The 20121-nt window shown below is 39.6% G+C and overlaps 1 protein-coding gene across 22 annotated transcripts in view; it reads left to right on the top strand.

The window, feature by feature from the left end:
- The window catches only part of LOC106823749 (protocadherin alpha-C2), a 190143-nt gene that overhangs the window by 88699 nt on the left and 81323 nt on the right, over positions 1 to 20121 (top strand). Inside the window, exon 1 of one of the 22 annotated variants that reach the window (XM_070518104.1) lies at positions 15320 to 19387. The exons of 20 other annotated variants lie outside the window; for them this stretch is intronic. In XM_070518104.1, the coding sequence (XP_070374205.1) occupies positions 16955 to 19387 (2433 nt within the window). In that variant the 5' untranslated portion in view covers positions 15320 to 16954. Of the gene's footprint in view, positions 1 to 15319; positions 19388 to 20121 lie in introns of those variants that run through there. One more of the 22 variants, XM_014829655.3, reaches the window with a different exon arrangement.

The raw sequence follows: 20121 nt of genomic DNA, 5'->3' as shown, positions 1-20121 counted from the left end.
TAAGGTCTCCAGGTTTAGTTAGAAAGATCTTCCCAACTCTTATGTTGAGCATTCATTAATTAAATTCTCTTAATAAATATTTCTAACAAATTAATTTTTAAATTGAGATATAGTTGACATAACATTATTTTAGTTTCTGGTGCACGACATAATGATTCCATATTTGTATATATTGTAAAATGATCACCACAACAAGTCAAGTTAACATCCATCACCATATGTAGTTACAAAATTTTTTTCTTGTGATGAGAACTTTTAAGATCTACTCTTTGAGCAGTTCTCAAATATACAATACAGTAGTATTAACTATAGTCATCACGCTGTACATTACATCCCCAGGACTGACTTACTGTATAATTGGAAGTTTGTAACTTTTGAGTTTTCACCCATTTTGCCCACTCCCCACCCCCTGCATCTGGCAACCACCAGTCTCTTTGCTATATCTATGAGTATGGTGGTTTTTTGTTTTGTTTTGTTTTTTGTTTTTTTTAAGATTCCACATAAGTGAGATCATTTTTCTTTTTTCTTTCTTCCTTCCTACCTTCCTTCCTTTCTTTCTTTTTCTTTCTTTTTCTTTCTTTCTTCCTTCCTCCCTCCATCCCTCTCTCTCTCTTTCCTTCCTTCCTTTCTTTCTTTTTTCCTTCCTTCCTTCCTTCCTTTGTTTTTTCTGCTGGGAAAGATTGACCCTGAGCTAACATGTGTTGCCAAGCTTCTTCTCTCTCTCTCTCTCTTTTTCCCTCCCCAAAGCCCCAGTACATAGTTGTATATTCTAGTTTTAAGTCCTTCTAGTTCTTTCATGTGAGCCTCAACCACAGCTTGGCTACTGGCAAACAAGTGGTGTGGTTCCTTGCCTGGGAACTGAACCTGGGCTGCTGAGGCAGAATGTGCTGAAATTTAAGCACTAGGCCATCAGGGCTGGCTCAGATCTTTTTTCTTAATATACACATTTATTACTATAAACTTCCCTTTTAGCACTGCTTTTGCTGCATCCCGTAAGTTTTGGTATGTTGTGTTTCCATTTTCATTTGTTTCGAGATTTTTTTTTAAATTTCCCTTTGATTTCATCTTTAACGCATTGGTTTTCAGGAGTATCATGTTTAATTTCCACATATTTGTAAATTTTCCAGTTTTCCTCTGTTATTGACTTCTAGTTTTGTACCATTGTGGTTATAAAAGATACTTCATGTGTTTTCAGGCTTTTAAAATTTGTTGAGACTTGCTTTGTGACCTAACATTTGGTCTATCCTGAAGAATATTCCACGTGTGCTTGGGAAGAATGTGTATTCTGTTGCCATTAGATGGAATCTTCTGTATATGTCTGTCGGGTCCATTTGGCCTAAAGTGTAGATCAAGTTCAAGGTTTCCTTATTTATTTTCTGTCTGGATGATTTATCTCTAGATAAGGATGGAATATTGAAGTACCTACTATTATTGTTTCCTATTACTCCCTTCAGATCTTGTAGTATTTGCTCAATATATTTATGTGCTCTGATGATAGGTCCATATATATTTACAATTGTTATATCCTTTTGATGAATTGATCCCTTTATCAGTATGTATATATCATTATTGATAAATATATAATGACCTTCTTTCTGACTACAGTTTTTTAAATTAATGTTGATTTAGTCTGACATAAGTATAGCTACCCCTGCTCACTCTTTCGGCTTCCATTTATGTGGAATATCTCTTTCCATCTCTTCACTTTGAGCCTATGTGTCCTTGAAGCTGAAGTGAATGGCTCATAGGCAGCATATAGTTGCGTCTTGCTATTTTTTATCCATTCAGCCACTCTATGCATTTTGATTCGAAAATTTAATCCATTTACATTTAGAGTAATTATTGATAGGTAGGGACTTACTATTGCCATGTTTTTAATTGTTTTCTGCCTGTTTTGTAGTTCCTTTGTTTCTTTTTTCTGCCTGTTTTGTAGTTCCTTTGTTTCTTTCCTCCTCTCTTGCTATCTTCCTTTAAGAACTGATGATTTTCCATAGTGGTATACTTTATCTTGTAATGTATTTTTCTTTATCTTGTGTGTATCTACTATCGTTTTTTTTGCTTTATCCTGTGCCTATATACTATATCTCTTTATCTTGTGTGTATCTACTATAGTTTTTTTTGTTTTGTGATTACCTGTTGGTTTACTTGAAACATCTTATAGGTATAACAGTCTATTTTAAGCTGATAACAACTTAACTTCAATCACATACAAAAACTCTACTCTTTTACTCTCGCTCCCCATTTTATGTTTTTGTTATCATAATTTACATCTTTTTGTATTGTGTGTCCGTTAGCAAATTATTGTAGCTATACCTATTTTTAATACTTTCGTCTTTTAATCTTTATACTAGAGTTAAGTGGTTATCACATCACCATGTTACAGAATTAGAGTATTCTGAATCTGACTATATACTTACCTTTACCAGTACCTGGTGTATTTTCATGTTACTAGTTAGCATCCTTTCATTTCAGCTCAAAGAACTCCTTTCAGTGTTTCTTGTAAGGTAGAGCTAATGGTGATGAACTCCTTTAGCTTTTGTTTGTTTGGGAAAGTCTTTATCTCATCTTCATTTCTGAAGGACAACTTTGCAGGGTAAAGTATTCTTGGTTGGCAGTTTTTTTTTTCTTTCAGCTCTTTGAATATATCATCTTACTCTCTCCCGGGCTTCAATGTTTCTGCTGAGAAATCTGCTGATAGCCTTATGGGGGTTCTCTTGTATGAGAGAATTTTTTCTCTTATTGCTTTTAAAGGTCTCTCTTTGTCTTTGATTTTATACAGTTTTATTGTAATTTGTCCTGGAGAAGATTGTTTTCCCTTGAAATTTTGGGGTGACCTGTTGGCTTCATGAACTTGGATATCTAAACCTCTCCCCAGGTTTGAGAAGTTCTCAGTCATTATTTCTTTAAACAAACTTTCTACCCTTTCCTTTCTCTTCTCCTGAGGCTCCAATAACTGTATATTTTAAAGGTGTCTCCTAAGTCCCATAGGCTTTCTTCATTCATTTTTCACTACTTTTCTTTTTACTCCTCTTGAGTGGATAATTTAAATGATCTGTCTTGCTCTCTGTAGTGTCTGTCTACAGCATTTCAAGTTTCTGGTTCTCTAGCAGCAAGCTGCTCTCCCTTGTTCTCAGTGGCCACTGGACATCCAAGGTATGCTGGCTCCCTGTCAGCACCCCAAGTCAAGGGAGTTAAATACCAGTGCCTTGGGCAGCACTCCAAAAACCTAAAAAGCTGGATGCAGACTCTCTCCTCTCCTTCCTAAGGGAGTAAGCTGCCCTCTTGCTGTTTTTTGTTCTCAGTGGCCCCAGGCATCCAAACTAAGCGAATGCCATCAGTTCTTTGAGTGAGAAAATACAGAAACCAGTCCCTCAGGCAGTCCTCTGAGAAGCTGAAACATTGGACACATGATCTACTCTTCTCTTTCTCCTTGAAGGTGAAGTAGAGAGCCTGGGTGTTCTTTCCTGGTGCTGGGCTGTGCCAGCTTGTGGGAAGGGCTGATATGAGTAAAGTAAAATTACTTTTTTTATTTGTCTCAATGCAGCTGTTTCAGCTTTGTGTTCACCTGACGAACTCCAACTTGTTAACTGGATTCTGGAATTCTCATAAAGATATTTTGGCCCATATACCATTGTTAATTGATATTTTTGTGAGAGGATAAGGGCTGGGACTTCCTATTCTGACATCTTGCTGGCATCATTTTGATCCATTTTGAGTTAATTTTTGTATATGGTGTGAGGTAATAGTCCAACTTCATTCTTTTACAAGTGAATATTCAGTTGTCCTGGCACCATGTATTGAAAATAACTATTCTTTCCCCCATTGAATTGTTTGGGAGCAATTGTTGAAAATCAATTGACCAATAAACGTGAGAGTTTATTTCTGGATTCTCAATTCTATCCCATTCATCTATATGTCTATCCTTATCCCACTTGCACGCTCTCTTGATTATTGTAGCATTGTGACAAGTTTTAAATGCGTAAGTATTAGTGCTCCAATTCTGTTCTGTTCTCAGGGTGGCTTTAGCTCTTCTGGGTCCCTTGCATTTCCATATGAATTTTAGGATCAGTTTGTCAATTTCTACAAGGAGACTGCTTACTTTTTTGTTAGGGAGTTTGTTAAATCTGTAGAGCAATTTGGGGAATAGTGCCATCTTAACAGTCTAAAGTCTTGTGATCCATGCACATGGGATTTTTCCCCCCATTTATTTAGATCTTTAATTCCTTTAAACAATGTTTTATAGTCTTCAGACCATACATCTTATATTTCTTTTGTTAAATTTACTCCTTAATAGTTTCATCTTTTTGATGCTATTGTAAATGAAATTATCTTATTTCATTTTTCATTGGTTCATTTTTACATTGGTTCATGTATAAAATATTGATTGATTTTTGTATATTAACCTTTTATCTTATAACCTTGCTGATGTCATTTAATAGTTTTGTAGTTTTTAGTTTATTCTTTAGGATTTTCAATATAAAAGGTCATGCCACTGTAAGTAGAGATGGTTTTAATCTTCCTTTCCATTCTGAATATCTTTGATTTCATATTCTTGCTTAATTGCCCTGGCTAGAACCTCAAGTACAATGTTGCATAGAAGTGGGGAGAGAAAACATCCCTACTTGTTCCTGATCTTAGGGCAAAAGCATATGGTTTTTCACCTGTAACTATGTTACCTGCTGGTAGGTCAGTAGTAATGTCCTCTCTTTCATTTATGGTTTTAGTAATTTTAGACTTCTGGCTTTTTCTCTTGGTCAATATACCTAAAGTTTTGCCAGTTTTGTTCATTTTTCTAAGAACCAACTTTTGTCATCTTTGTCTTTCTCTACTGTTTTTCCATTCTTTATTTCATGAGTGCCCCTATCAGGATGAGAAATTCCCTTTTGTTCCTACTGTGTTGCTTGATTTTATTATGAAATGGTGTTGGATTTTTGTCAAATTATTTTTCTGCATCTATGAAGATGATCATGTGGCTTTTGTATTTTAATCAGTTGATATGTTATTATGGGCTGAATTGTGTCTCCCCCAAATCCACATGTTGACATCTTAACACCCAGTATCTCAGAATGTAATTATATTTGGAGATAGAGTCTTTAAGGAGGTAATTAAGTTAAAATAAAGTCATTAGGGTGGACCCTAATGCAATATGACTGATGTCATTATAAGAAGAGGAAATTAGGACATAAACACACACAGAGGGGAGACCACATGAAAACATAAGGAGAAGATGGCCATTTAAAAGCCAAGGAGAGAAGCCTCAGAAGAAACTAATCCTGCTGACACATTGATCTTGGAATTCTAGCCTTTAGAATTATGAGAAAATACATTTCTGTTGTTTAAGCCACCCAGTCCATGGTACTTTATTATGGCAACCCTAGCAAACTAATACATATAATGTATTACATTTATTGATTTTCAGATGTTAAGCCAACCTTGCATTCCTGGGATAACTCCCACTTGGTTGTAGTGTATAATCCCCTTTATATATTGCTGAATTTGGTTTTCTTGCATTTTCTTGAGCATTTCTGTGTTTATATTCTTAAGAGATATTGGTTTGTAGTTTTCTTTTGTTGTCATGTCTTTGGTTTTGGTATCAGAGTAATATCGCCCTCTGCATGATCTAGAAGTCTTCACTCCTATTCTATTCTTTGGAAGAGTTTGTAAAGAACTCCTATTAGTACTTATATAAATGTTTGGTAGAATTCATTCATTATGCTTTTAGGTTGTTGTTTTGTTTGTATGTAGTTCTATTGCTACTAATTCAGTCTCTTTACATTTTATAGGTCCATTCAGATTTTCTATTTTTTTGACTCAGTTTTGGTATTTGTGTATTCTAGGAATTTGTCCATTTCATGTAAGCGACTCTTTTATTGGCATATGAATTGTTTATAGTATGCTCTTATAAACCTTTTTATTTCTGTAAGGTCAGTAGTAATGTCTCCTCTTTCATTTCTGGTTTTAGTAATTTTAGTCTTCTGGCTTTTTCCCTTGGTCAATCTAGCTAAAGGTTTGTCAGTTTTGTTGATCTTTTCAAAGAACCAACTTTTGGCTTCACTGTCTTTCTCTACCATTTTTTCATTTTTTGTTTCATTTATTTCTGCTCTAATCCTAATTATTTCCTTCCCTCTGCTTGCTTTAGGTTTGGTTTGCTTTTATTTCCCCAGTATCTTAAAGAGGGATGTTAGGTTATTGATTTGAGATATTTCTTCTTTTTTAATGTCAACCTTTAGAACTATACATTTCCCTCTAAGCACTGCTTTAGTTGCATCCCATAAGTTTTCGTATGCTGTGTCTTCATTTTCATTCATCTCATAGTATTTTCTAATTTTCCTTGTTCTCTCTTCTTTGACCACTTTGTTATTTTAGCATATGTTATTTAATTTCCACATATTTGTGAATTCCCCAAATTTCTTTCTGTCATTGATTTCTAATTTCATTCCATTGTGGTCACAGAACACACTTTGTGTGGTGTCAATGCTTTTACATTTATTGAAGCTTATTTTATGGCTTAGCACTGGGAAGGGCAGTCTCATGTGCACAGTCTTTCAACCCCCAGTCAGTCACATAAAAATGGGCGTTGGCCATATGTGACAAACCCACAGCCAACATCACACTTAACAGTAAAAAACTGAAGGCCGTTCCTCTGAGAACAGGAACAACACAATGGTGCCCACTCTTGCCTTTCTTATTCAACATAGTACTGGAAGTTTTGGCCAGAGCAATCAGGGAAGAAAAAGAAATAAAAGGGATCCAAATAAGAATGGAAGAAGTAAAACTCTCACTGTTTGCACATGACGTGATTCTATATATAGAAAACCCTAAAGGATCCACCAAAAAACTATTAGAAATAATCAACAACTACAGCAATTTGCAGGGTACAAAATCAACATAGAAAAATTAGTGGCATTTCTATACACTAATAATGAACTAGCAGAAAGAGAAGTCAAGAATACAATCCCATTTACAATCACAACAAAAAGAATGAAATACATAGGAATAAATTTAACCAAGGAGGTGAAAGACCTATATACAGAAAACTATATGATGTAATTGAAAGAAATCAAAGAAGATGTAAAGAAATGGAAAGATATTCCATGCTCATGGATTGGAAGAATAAGCATGGTTAAAATGTCCATATTACCTAAAGCAATCTACAGATTCAATGCAATCTCAATCAGAATCCCAATGACAAGGACCAGCCCTGTGGCCGAGTGGTTAAGTTTGCTCTCTCCGCTTTGGTGGCCCGAGATTTCGCCAGTTCAGATCCCAAGCATGGACATGGCACCACTGGTCAGGCCATGCTGAGGTGGTGTCCCACATAGCACAACCAGAGGCACTCAACACTAGAGTATACAACTATATACTACATATATGGCTTTGGGGAGAAGGGAAAAAAAAGAAGATTGGCAACAGTTGTTAGCTCAGGTGCCAATCTTTAAAAAAAAAAAAAAAGAATCCCAATGACATTCCTCACAGAAATGGAACAAAGAATCCTAAAATTTATGTGGAACAACAAAAGACCCCACATAGCCAAAGCAATCCTGTGAGGAAAGAACAAAGCTGGAGGTATTATAATCCCTGACTTCAAAATATATTACAAAGTGATAGTGGTCAAAACAGCATGTACTGGCACAAAACAGACACACAGATCAATGGAACAAAATTGAATTCTCATAAATAAAACCACAAATCTCCGGACAGCTAATCTTCAACAAAGGAGCCAAGAACATACAACGGAGAAAGGAAAGTCTCTTCAATAAGTGGTGTTGGGAAAACTGGACAGCCACATGCAAAAGAATGAAAGTAGACCACTATCTTACACCATACACAAAAATTAACTCAAAATGGATTAAAGACTTAAAGATAAGACCTGAAACCATAAAACTCTTAGAAGAAAATATAGGCAGTATACTCTGACATAGGTCTTAGTAGTATCTTTCTGAATACCCTGTCTACTCAGGCAAGGGAAACAAAGGAAAAAATAAACAACTGGGATTGCATCAAACTAAAAAGCTTCTGCAAGGCAAAGAAAACCATGAACAAAATGAAAAGACAACCAACCAACTGGGAGAAAATATTTGCAAACAATATATCCAACAAATGGTTAATTTCCAAAATATATAAATAAATCATACAACTCAACAACAAAAAAACAAACACCCCAATCAAAAAATAGGCAGAGGATATGAACATTTTTCCAAAGAAGATATACACCTATGGCCAACAGGCACATGGAAAGATGTTCATCATCACGAATTGTTAGGGAAATGCAAATCAAAACTACAATGAAATATCACCTTACACTCATCAGAATGGGAATTATTAACAAGACGAGAAATAGCAAATGTTGGAGAGGATGTGGAGAAAAGGGAACCCTCATACACTGATGGTGGGAATGCAAACTGCTATAGCCACTATGGAAAAGACTATGGAGATTTCTCAAAAAATTAAAAATAGAAATATCATATGACGCAGCTATTCTACTACTTGGTATTTATCCAAAGAACATGAAATCAACAGTTTAAAGAGATGCATCCATATGTCCATTGAAGCATTATTCACAATAGCCAAGACTTGGAAGCAACCCAAGTACCCATCAGTGGATGAACAGATAAAGAAGGTATGGTGTATACATATATATATATATCTATACACACATACATATATGTGTATATACACACACACAATGTAATACTACTGAGCCATAAAAAAGGCAAAATCATGCCTTTTGTGACAACACGGATGGGGCTTGAGAGTATTATGCTAAGCGAAATAAGCCAGATAGAGAACGACAAACACTGTATGATTTCATTAATATGTGGAAGATAAACAGACACATGGATAAAAAGAACAAATTAGTGGTTACCAGAGGGGAAGGGAGTGGGGAGGAGGGTGAGACGGGTAAAGGGGCACATATGTATGGTGACAGATAAAAACTAGACTATTGGTGGTGAATACAATGCAGTCTGTACAAAAACTGATATCTAGTAATGTACGCCTGAAATTACACAGTTATAAGCCAATATGACCTAAATAAAATAATAAAATAATAAAATAATAATAATAATAAAGAATTGGTGTTGGGCTTGGAACACTTTCTTACCAAGAGATAAGAAGCCCACACAGCCTGTGCTGGGAGCTTATCACCTTGTACGGGAATATCTTTCCCTGTTTCAGGCTCAACGAGTGCACTTTTGTCTCTGCTTGGAACGCGTGCATCATGTTACACCTGGCCAACCCAACTGTTTCTTTTGTCCTCCGGGGAGGGGACAAGGTCTTCCTACTGTGGCACAAGAAGGGGGCACATAGGCAGATTGCCCTGCAATAGCTTCTGGGAGAGACCCGCTGGCTGTAGGGGACTGATGCTTACTATTGAAGCTGTTCTTGCTTTGTCTCTTCTCTGTGTAAGTAAAGTGTTGTTCCATTCAGTGCTTGACTGTGTTGTGTTTTTCTTGGCAACTCTGATGCCAAGATGCAGTGGGCAGAAGTGTTTAGAACCCTTTGGGACTGATAACCAGTGCACAAGAATCTGCTTGACACTCAACATGTGGTCTGTCATGGAGAACGTTCCATGTGCATTTGAGAAGAATGCATATTCTGCTGTTGTTGGTGAGTGTCCTACAGATGTCTTTTAGGTCTATTTGGTTTATAGTGTTTGTAAACTCTTCAGTTTCCTTGTTGATCTTCTGCCTAATTGTTATCCATTACTAGAAGTAAGATATTAAAGTCTCCAACAATTAGTGTTGAGTTGTCTATTTCTCCCTTCACTTCTGTTGGGTTTTGCTCCATGTGTTTTGGGGCTCTACTGTTAGCTGCATATATGCTTATAATTGTTATACCTTCCTAAGTGAACCTTTTTATTTATACGACCCTAAAATGTCCCTCTTTATTCTTAGTAATATTTTTGTCTGATATTAGCATAACCACTCAGCTCTCTTGTGGTTGCTCTTTGTGCAAAATATGTTCCTTTGCTTTCAACCTTTTTGTGTCTTTGAATCAAAAGGTGTCTCTTGTAAACAACATATAGTTGGATATAGTTGTTGATATAGTTGGGTTCATTTGCCATTTTACTTTTTGTTTTCTATATGTCTTAATTCTCGTTTGTTCTTATAGTCCTTCTTTACTGATTTCTTTTCATTAAGTGAATATTTTCAGATGTAACATTCCTTTAATATGTTTTAAACGGTATATTAATTCCTTTAACAAGTTTTAAACAGTGTTTTTTGAGTTATTTTCTCAGTGGTTTCTCTAGAGTGTACTACGCACATTTTTTTAAATTAAGGTTATCAAAGTTAACATCCTTGTGAGATTACAGTTGTGCATTATTATTAGTCATGTTGTAGGTACACCACTTCACCCCTAGTGCCCTCCTCCCAACCCCTTTCCCCTGGCAACCACCGATCAGTTCTCTTTGTCCATATGTTAACTACCACCTATGAGTGGAGTCATACAGAGTTCGTCTTTCTCTGTCTGGCTTATTTCACTCAACATAATACTCTCAAGGTCTATCCATGTTGTTGTGAATGGGACAACTTTGTCCTTTTTTTATGGCTGAGTGTACTACATACATTTTAACTTATCAGTATCTACTTCAGATTTATACTAACAATTCTATTTTGATATTAAAATATTACTCCTATATAGCTTTATTTCTTTCCCTCTTTTTGTCCTATTATTATTATACATATTATATCTGGTAGTGGGTTGAATTGTGGACCCCATAAAGATATATCCACATCCTAACCCCTGGTACCTGTGAAAGTGACCTATTTGGTAAAAAAGTCTTTGAAGATGTCATTAAGTTTAGGACCTTGAGACGAGTTCATCCTGGATTTTTCAGGTGAACACTAATTTCAATGACAGGTGTTTTTATAAGAGAGAGATGAAAAGACACAGACACAGAGGAGAAGGCCATGTGAACATAGAGGCAGATATTGGAGTAATGCAAATAGCCACCAAAAACTGGCACAAGCAAAGAATGGAATCACCACCTACCAGAGCCTCCAGAGGGAGTATGGCCCTGCCAACACCTTGAGTTTGGACTTCTCCCCTCTGGAACTGTGAGAAAAATTGTCAAGACACCCAGTGTGTGGTAATTTTTACCGCAGCTGCAGGAAACCAATACACATCTATATATACTACAAACCTAATAATACATTGTTATAATTATTACTTTATATAATTTTATATCTTTTAAAGATGCTGAGAGAAAAAAGGAGAGCAATTATATATTTATAGTGTTTCTTATTTACCATTTCTGGTTCTGTTCATTTGTTCCTGTGGATTCAGTTTACCGTCTGCTGTCATTTCCTTATCCAATACAGCTGTTCTCCCATCCACCTCCTTTGTACTGTAATTGGCAAAGTTGTTACATTTCTATATGTCATAGGCCCAACAATACATTTATACACATTGTTTCATATAATTGCTTTTTAAAGAGAAGCAAGGAGAAGCCTCTGGCATATTTCACAAGGATTACCCCTTCTCTGTCTCTACCAGAGCCACAAGGGGATCTTTCTTGGATGTTCACTGTGAGAACCTGGTGGGATTTCCTAAAGGTAAAGCCCACAAAAATGTCGGGCTCCCCCCAAGACTGTGGCCTCCAGGGGTTTCTCACTCTCAAGATAGTACACAATTCAGCCTCCAGCAATTCATCAAAATTTCCACTTAAGTGTTCCCTACCAGTGTCTGGCTCTAGTGGCTTCTGCTCCATGTAAGCAGATTTTGACTGTGACTCTCTGAATTTGCCTGTCTCTCCAGATTTCAGGGTGAAGGTTTTTCCTGCAAACTCAATTCTCTGATGGGTTCAAGAAAAGTCATTTATCCAGCTTTTTGTTGTTGCTGTAAGGAAAGGAGTGACAAATTCCGAGCCCCCCCCCCCCGCTTTTTCTCCCCCAATCTCCCAAGTACATAGTTGTATATATTTTTAGTTGTGGGTCCTCCTAGCTGTGGCATGTGGGACGCATGTGTTATGAGCGGTGCCATGTCTGCGCCCAGGATCTGAACCAGTGAAACCCTGGGCCGCCGAAGGCAGAGCGCGCCAACTTAACCACTGGGCCACGGGGCCGGTCCCCCAAGCTCTTTACATGTGGAAGCTGAAACTAGAAGTTGGAGTGTATACTCTTTTTACTTAAAAAAAAATCTTGATAATGCATCCCCTTATTTCTGACAGTCAGGGAAAACCGCTCGCACTGCTCACCTGCTGCCTTTGCCTTTCACTGGCTGAAGACAGACTAGACTTACACTGGTGAAACTTGAAATCTGAAGTTTATTTGTATCTCAAAATTTTTTCTTGAATGATGTCTTTGGGCTTGTTTTTTCTTTTCCGCGTATTTGGTTTCTTAAAGGACACTGTTAAGAGCGTGTTAGATCTCCTTTTTCTGTGTTCCAAAGCTACACTTTTCTCTTTAAGCTTTTTAAATTCTTTATTCTTTCCATTATTTTTCTCAACCTTCTCAAGCATTTCTTCTTGTTCTTCACTGTGTGCTGACCAGAGCCTGTTCATCTTTTTACTGTTTCCAAAGTAGCATCAATTTTTGTGACGATTTTATATTTCTTTTCCATTTATTTCCTGAATTGTGCCAACTCAGTTGTCATGGTCTTCTGTGGCCTTTTTATTTTCTCCTTGAGATTCTGTAACTCTGTTTTGAGTTCTTAATTCTCTGAGATGCTTTAAAATTCTTTGTATTTTGACTAGAGACTTCTAGCCAAAATTTTTATCTGCTTGGTAGTAAAAATTTTCAGTTGTGTACTTTTATCTGTAATTTTTCATACTTATTTTCTTATTCTTTCTTGTAATGTTTACATAGATCCTATGTTGGCTCTTTTTTGGTTATTACTTATCTTTAAGAGGATTTCCTTTAAGACCAGCTACCTGCAGGCAGAGAATGTAAATGGATGGGCCAGCAGTGCTCTGGACTAATGTGATCATTTCCTTCTTTACTGTTTGGTACAGTGGTGTGTGTGTACCTTAGCTTTTACATATCTCCAAGTGATGAGAACTGGCAGCTGCTGAGCAATTTGTTGTCCAGAGTTTTCTTTTTACCACATCCTTAGGTTCACTCTTGAAATAATAGTGCATCTACTCACTATCACATTTAATCCTGACTTCCCTCCAATTTTGTGCTGTCAAATAGGTTACAGGAGAGTTCTGCCTGATTCAGCCTATGTGCCTAGATCTTTTTGTTCCAAACAAGGAGTCATTGGTTTGGCATTTGTGTGAACCACTACTCTGGAAAACCCCAAACTACCAGCTCTTCTCCAGGTCTCGAGTGGCAGGAACCTCTTTGAGCATTCTCTCACATCTTGGTCCCATTTTCATGACACTTGATAACTTCTCTTCATACATATTATGGTTGCAGTGCAAATGTTTTATAGAATTTCATCAAAGATTAATTTTACCTTTTGTCAGCTGTTCTTTTTGTTGTTTTGGTAGGTTTCATGGAGGAGAAGAGTCATTAAAATGTCCATTTTCATCTAGCCATAACTGGTAGAAATCCAACTTTTTGCCTAGTTATTGTAGATATGAAGGAAAGCTATACTTTTTATATTTATTTTTAAACTAATCATCTCATTGAATTCTTTTCAATTCTAATTATTTTGCTTCTTTGATTCTCTGGGATTTTATAAGTGGAAAATTAAAATACTTATAAATTTATAATCTAGTAATATAGTTATTCTCCTTCCTAACACACGCACGCGCACACACACACACACCACATTGTGTTGTCTAGAATATCCAAGTCAGTATTGAATAATAACTATGACATGAAGTGTCCTGTTATGCTCATGATTTTTTATGGGAGTAATTCTGGTGTTTTACTGTTTAAAATGAAGGTGGACATTGTTTTGTGACAGCTGTCAAATTTTTATCAAATTTCTTTTAAGCATTTGTCATAATGATGATCTGGTAATATATCATTTAGCATGTTTTGAAACTATAATATAATGTGAGATTTGAGTATAATCTCTTTTGGAGAATGTTATAGTATCTTCGTCAGATTTTTATTTGAGGTTAGGCATTACCTAATAAACCGATGTCAGGTAGGGTGGTTGGTAATGGTTGTGAGCCTTCACTTTCAGCCACATGATGAACATTTTCACCTGCAGCTCAGGGGAAGATTTAATGTGACTCTTGCTAACTATGTAGGATATGAAATTTGAATGCAGGTAAAATATATTATGTGACTGAACCACATAAGCTAGCCCTTAACATAATGACGTTCTGCAAATTAGAGTGAAACAAAAAAGGAGGTATAAAAGTCTAGGACTTTTTGATCTGTGGCTTTATGGCATCTAGAAAAAGTAAGTGTGAATTTTCGTTTTCAATCCATCATGAAAAAAGTATGTGATGTGCCTATTAAAGAAGCAGACTCTATTACTTGATATGTAGTGTTTAGAATGAAGAGAACTCTTTTTGGAGCTGATTTGATCAACATGGAGTATGACTTTAAGTTCTGAGGGCTACACTCTGAAGGTGAAATAGAAAAAGATTTTTGTAAAAAGGTAATTTTTGGAAAATTAGTACATCATTATAAAAAGTAGCAAGTAAACACAGCATAGACTTAATTAGAGTGAAGATTCGTGAAGAAAGATCCAAGACACTTTATTTGGTATTATGTCATGGAGAAAAAGGAATTCCTTGGTAACAGAAACTTGAGAAAGAAATGCTGTAGTAGTGTGTTATTAGTAAAGGGTTCAAGTTAAAGAAAAAGGTATAACATAAGAGGATGTTGTGTAATGAGAGTACTTTAGCCACTTAATTTACAGGCCCAGAGCTTAGCTAGATACTCAAGAAACAACATCAAGTGATGCAGATCTCTACCATCAAAGAACTCCCACTCTGTTAAACTTGGTTTAGACACTTCGTTAAGCTATCTTACAGGATGAAAACTTGCTTAATGTGATTGTGAGGCGTGTCTTTTAATTTAGTTGCCATTAAGTACATAATATACTCCCAGGGAATAATCTTAAGCAGTAAGAACATCTAGTTTAAAGTACAATATCCTTTTGCTGACAAACTCTTTGGTGGATATCAGATTTACTGTTTTCTGGTTTGGTTTCCAGGTCTCTATTAGGAGCTTATGCATTATGGCTAGAAATCTTTTGATTTTACAGCTTAAGACCAAGTTTGGTGGGAGAGCTTTATAATAATAGTCTTGGCAATAGAGCCCAAGCAGAAATCAGGACTGTGTTTTTGCATAGGGTCCACTTAAAGTTGTACTTACACCTAATTAAAAGGTTGAAAATGCTTGAATTAGGAGAAACTATGGAAAATGCCATAAAATGGCAAAATGAAATCTTAGAAAGGAAAGGTTCTGAGAAAGAGAAATTTTGTTAATGTACAATTTTAATGTTCATCTAGTCATCTTATACAATAGGAAAAACTCTTGAGACTTCATCAGCTTTGGGATTTCCAAATACCTCCTAAATATTGCTTCCCCACAAATCCCAGTTATGCCTAAAGATAGGGAGGCTGATGGGACAAATCCCATTAGGTGAGTGCTATCCACTTTTTGATGCAAATTAAATCCTTTGAAAATAGACATCAGTGGCAGTATAGAGAAATAAGAAAAAAGGAAGCAAAAGTCTGAGAAGTGAGTGAAGAGTGTTTTTTCCGGATTTTCCATGCTGATTCTCAGTATGAATTTTTCCTTCTTCTCACTTCCTAATTCACATTCACACAGACTGCCCTCCTAGATACAGCTCGGAATTCCTAAACCCAGTATAAATGGAAGCTTGATTGCAGGTCTAAAAGTCAGGGGCCTTCCAAAAGTTGAGTACATCTCTCCAGATTTTCTAAATATGTACAGAGTAAATTTACAGAGTAGTTTACTGGTCACACTCTGAAGAGCATCTCAGAACTTTCTCTCTCCTCCACTTCTTCGCGGGTCCTCTTTAGGGATAAGTTGTCAAATCTTTCCGAGTTTCTGGTGCTTGATGTTGCATGGTTCCTGACCTCTCCTCTCACCCAGAGCGTAAGGGCCGCTTGCAGAGCACTCCAGGTAGGGCCTCCTGGGGAAAGAGAAAACTGCTGACCCGCAGAAAGCGGAACGTAGAACCATAAGCTTTGCGCTTGCCCACTTTGGTGCCTCGAAAAGCGAGGGTCCTGAGGAAGCTTGAGGGAGGATACTCTTCCCCAATTTGGCCCTCACTGGTCGCCTCTGTTGAAATCTTGGTGGCTCCTGGGACATAAAAAGGTGCAGGAGAGACTTTAACCTGCAGCGGAGAGGTAGGGAATCCAGCACAGAATGCGCCACAGCACTTGCTTTCGGGGCTCCTGTTTCCTTAAGTTTCGAAGGCGTGGTCGTTCCCCGTGAAGGTTCCGCCTCCCCCCCGCCTCCGCCCGGCACTTCCCCGGGGAGTTCTGCGCTCCTCCGCGGGCACTTGTAGGGGGTGGGTGGGTCAGAGTGCCCGGAACTCGACGCTCTCCTGTGATTGGCGAGAGAAGCCCAGCGGAGCTCAGCCCCAGTTACAAGCAGTCTTCAGGCAGAGGTTGTGGAGGTTATGACCGGGGCGGTTTCAGGGCGATGTGCTAGGAAAGGCCATTTAAGAGAAGTCTTAGTTTCTCCGAGTGTCTTCCTTGCCCCACCCCACGCACGCTGCCGGGGCTGGAGCAGAAATCCCAGCCGGCAGAGAACGGAGACGGCACTACCTCCACCCGGGCGGTTTACCTCGTCTCTGCACCCCTAGGCGGCGCTGCGCCCCTCCGCACCGGGCAGGCTCCGCTTTCCCAGACGGCTGCCGAGCCTCCAGGCTAGCAAGCCTAGCTGCCAGCCGGCCAGCCCCGGGCAATTCGGGTATTCCGGAGAAGAAACGTCGGCGACGGTCTCAGCCCCTCTCGCCTGCACCGGCGGCTGGCCGGCCCTTGCTCTTTACCACGGCTTTAGCTCTCCAGGAGTCCGGAGCATGGTCCCAGGTCACGGCTGGTGGAGCGAGGACGCCGAGAGGGAGGATGGTGGGCTGGAGGGTGGCAGTTCTATGTTTGTGGGTCTCCTGTGCCTCTGCTGCCGGACAGCTCGAATACTCAGTGTGGGAGGAGACCGAGCGGGGCGTAGCCGTAGGCAATGTTGCCGCGGACTTGAGACTGTCAGCAGCCGCTCTATCCTTGCGGAACTTTCGCTTCCTTTCCAGCCACGGCGAGCCTTACTTCGGAGTGGATCTGGCCAGCGGTAGCTTGGTGGTCCTAGAGCCGGTGGACCGCGAACGGCTATGCGAAGCCAAAGCTGTCTGTGTCTTGACCTATGAGCTGGTGCTCGAGGACCCGCTGGAGCTGCACAAGTTGCGCGTTCACCTCCTGGACACCAACGACAACTCACCTCTCTTCCCTACGGGCGACGTGCAGCTGCACATCCCCGAGTTCCTGATGCCCGGAGCCCGCTTTACTCTCCCTAATGCCCAAGATGCCGACGAGGGAAGCAACGGGGTGCTAAGCTACAGCCTGAGCTCCAGCCCGCACTTTCGCCTGGACATAGGGTCGCGGGTCGACGGCAGCAAATACCCGGAGCTGGTATTGGAGAAAGCGCTGGATCGCGAGCAGCGCGCCACCCACCGACTTGTGCTCACCGCTCGGGACGGCGGGCAGCCCGCTCGCTCTGGAGACGCACAAGTCACCGTGATCGTGGTGGACACAAACGACAATGCGCCTGTATTTGAGCGCACAGTATACCGCACCAAGGTGCCAGAGACTGCACCCAACGGGACTGTGTTATTCCGAGTTCAGGCCTCGGACCCGGATGAAGGCTCCAATGGGGAAATCCGGTACTCCTTAAGCAACAGCACAAGAGCAAAGCTGCAACACCACTTTCACGTGCACCCCAGAAGTGGGGAGGTGCGGATAGCTGCTTCACTAGGTCCACCTGAAACGGTGTTGGAGGCATACATCGAGGCGAGGGACGAAGGCGCCTTTGGTCTAGCTAGCCTCGCCAAGCTGCTGGTGGAAGTGACTGATGTGAACGATCATGCCCCCGAGGTGAACCTCATGTCTCTTTCCAACCCAGTTTCCGAGGACACCGCTCCTGGCACAGTGATTGCTCTCCTTAGTGTAAGGGATGAAGACTTCGGTCCCAATGGTAAGGTCATTTGTAGCATGTCCAGTGGAGGCCCTTTCAAGCTGAAGGCTTCCTTTGACAATTACTACAGCTTGCTGACTGATGGACCGCTGGACCGGGAGCAGGTCAGTGAATACCAGGTCCTGATCGCCGCCTCAGACGGTGGCTCACCCCAACTTAGTACCCGCAGGATGCTGACTATATCAGTAGGCGATGTGAACGACAATACACCAAGCTTTCCTCAACCACAACAGGAATTTTTTGTGGCTGAAAATAATGGCCCCGGAGCCTCTCTAGGCCGTGTTTTTGCCCAGGACCCGGACCTGGGGAAGAATGGCCTTGTCTTCTATGAGCTGTTGGATATTATCTCTGAAGAGCAGACAGCCGCTAGCTTGGTGGCAGTAGAATCATCCAGTGGGACTATCACTGCCAAAACTTCCTTTGACTTTGAGCAGCTCAGGGGGTTTCGCTTCCAAGTGGAAGCCCGGGATGGTGGCATTCCTCCCAGAAGTGCAGCGGTGACCGTGAGCTTGTTTGTGATAGATATGAATGACAACACTCCAGTCATCTTGTTTCCATTGCCCAGAAATGGCTCTGTCCCAGTGGAAATTGTGTCCCGCTCTGCCAGAACTGGACATTTGGTCACAAAAGTGATAGCAGAGGATGCAGACAGTGGCTCTAATGCCTGGCTTTCCTACCACATCTCTCAGGCTTCTGACTCTAGCCTTTTCAGAGTTTCATCCAATGTAGGAGAGCTGCGTACTGCTCGCTTAGTTCTTCCCACTGATGCGGTTAAACAGAGGGTGGTGGTAGTGGTTCGGGACCATGGAGATCCATCGCTTTCTTCCTCTGTCACACTGGGTGTGCTGTTGAGCAACTCTGTCCCTCAGGTCCTCCCAGACTTTGAAGATGCCTGGGAAACAGGAGGGCACCTTTCCACCCAGAACTTATATTTAGTAATTGCCCTGGCCTGTATTTCCTTTTTATTTCTGGGGTGCTTACTTTTCTTTGTGTTTATCAAGTTTAGCCAGAGCCCAGGTTGTTGTTCTCAGAGCTGCTGTCGCTCTCCAGAGGAGCTGAGGTATGGAAGGAAGATGGCTTCAAATCCTTGCGTGACATCAGCCACAATAGATGTCACTACAGTCGAGAGGCTGTCTCAGACCTATCTCTATCGGGCCTCTCTGGGACTTGGTTCTGATAATAACAGTTTGCTGTTGCGTGGGGAATACAGTGCTGCTGACCTGAGAAATGTGGCCACTGGGGTAGGACTGAATTTACCAATATCCTGTATTCAGATTCGAAACAGGAAAGGAGATCACGCAAACGTCAATGCCATGGTAAGCAAATTTTATGGGATTTGATTATCTTGATCAGGAGATGGCTACCAGCTATGTTCTGAAATGCTTCTTAGATGAGCCTTTGGCAACATTTAATCAATTGAATGGAACACTCCTGCTTAGCACGTCCTGTGCTAAGAATTCTGGGGGTATAAAAGTGTTCGAAGAGTGTCCTTGGCCTCAAGGAGCTTATGGTTTATTTTTGAGAAACAAGGGTAAGAAATCCAAACCTATTAAAGAACAGTAAAAGTAATATAGCATAAAGGTCTAAAATTAAAAAGAATAAAGTGCTAAAGTTTCCAGTACAGGTAATAAATGACCTGGGATGTCTTTAAATAATTCCTTTTAGGAATTTCTTAAAGCAAATATCCCTTCATTCAAAAAAGTATTTTGAGCTACAGATATGTATAAGGCATTCTGCTATCTAAAGTGGGAATGAAAAATATGTGAGAATATTTGCATTATGCAAGCTTAATATGATGGAAGATGAGGCATTTACTCAAATCATTACAATACATGATTAAAAATGATAATAACCTAAAAAGTGTGGAAATAAATTGCCATGGGTGTTCAAAGAAGGGAGAGAGAGAATATGAGAGAACTTCTGGGCAGGGAAAAGGAGAGAATCAGAAAAGGCTTTCTGGTAGAGACGGCATTTGAATTGGGTCTTGAATTCTATACCACCTAATAAAATGCAGCATATTCTCCAGGCTATACTTTACGTGAAGACCATT

The sequence above is a fragment of the Equus asinus genome, chromosome 9, assembly GCF_041296235.1.
Source record: "Equus asinus isolate D_3611 breed Donkey chromosome 9, EquAss-T2T_v2, whole genome shotgun sequence".
NCBI classification, from domain to species: domain Eukaryota; kingdom Metazoa; phylum Chordata; class Mammalia; order Perissodactyla; family Equidae; genus Equus; species Equus asinus.
Note: the sequence above shows the minus strand (reverse complement) of the source record. Positions and strands in the feature narration are given on the sequence as shown.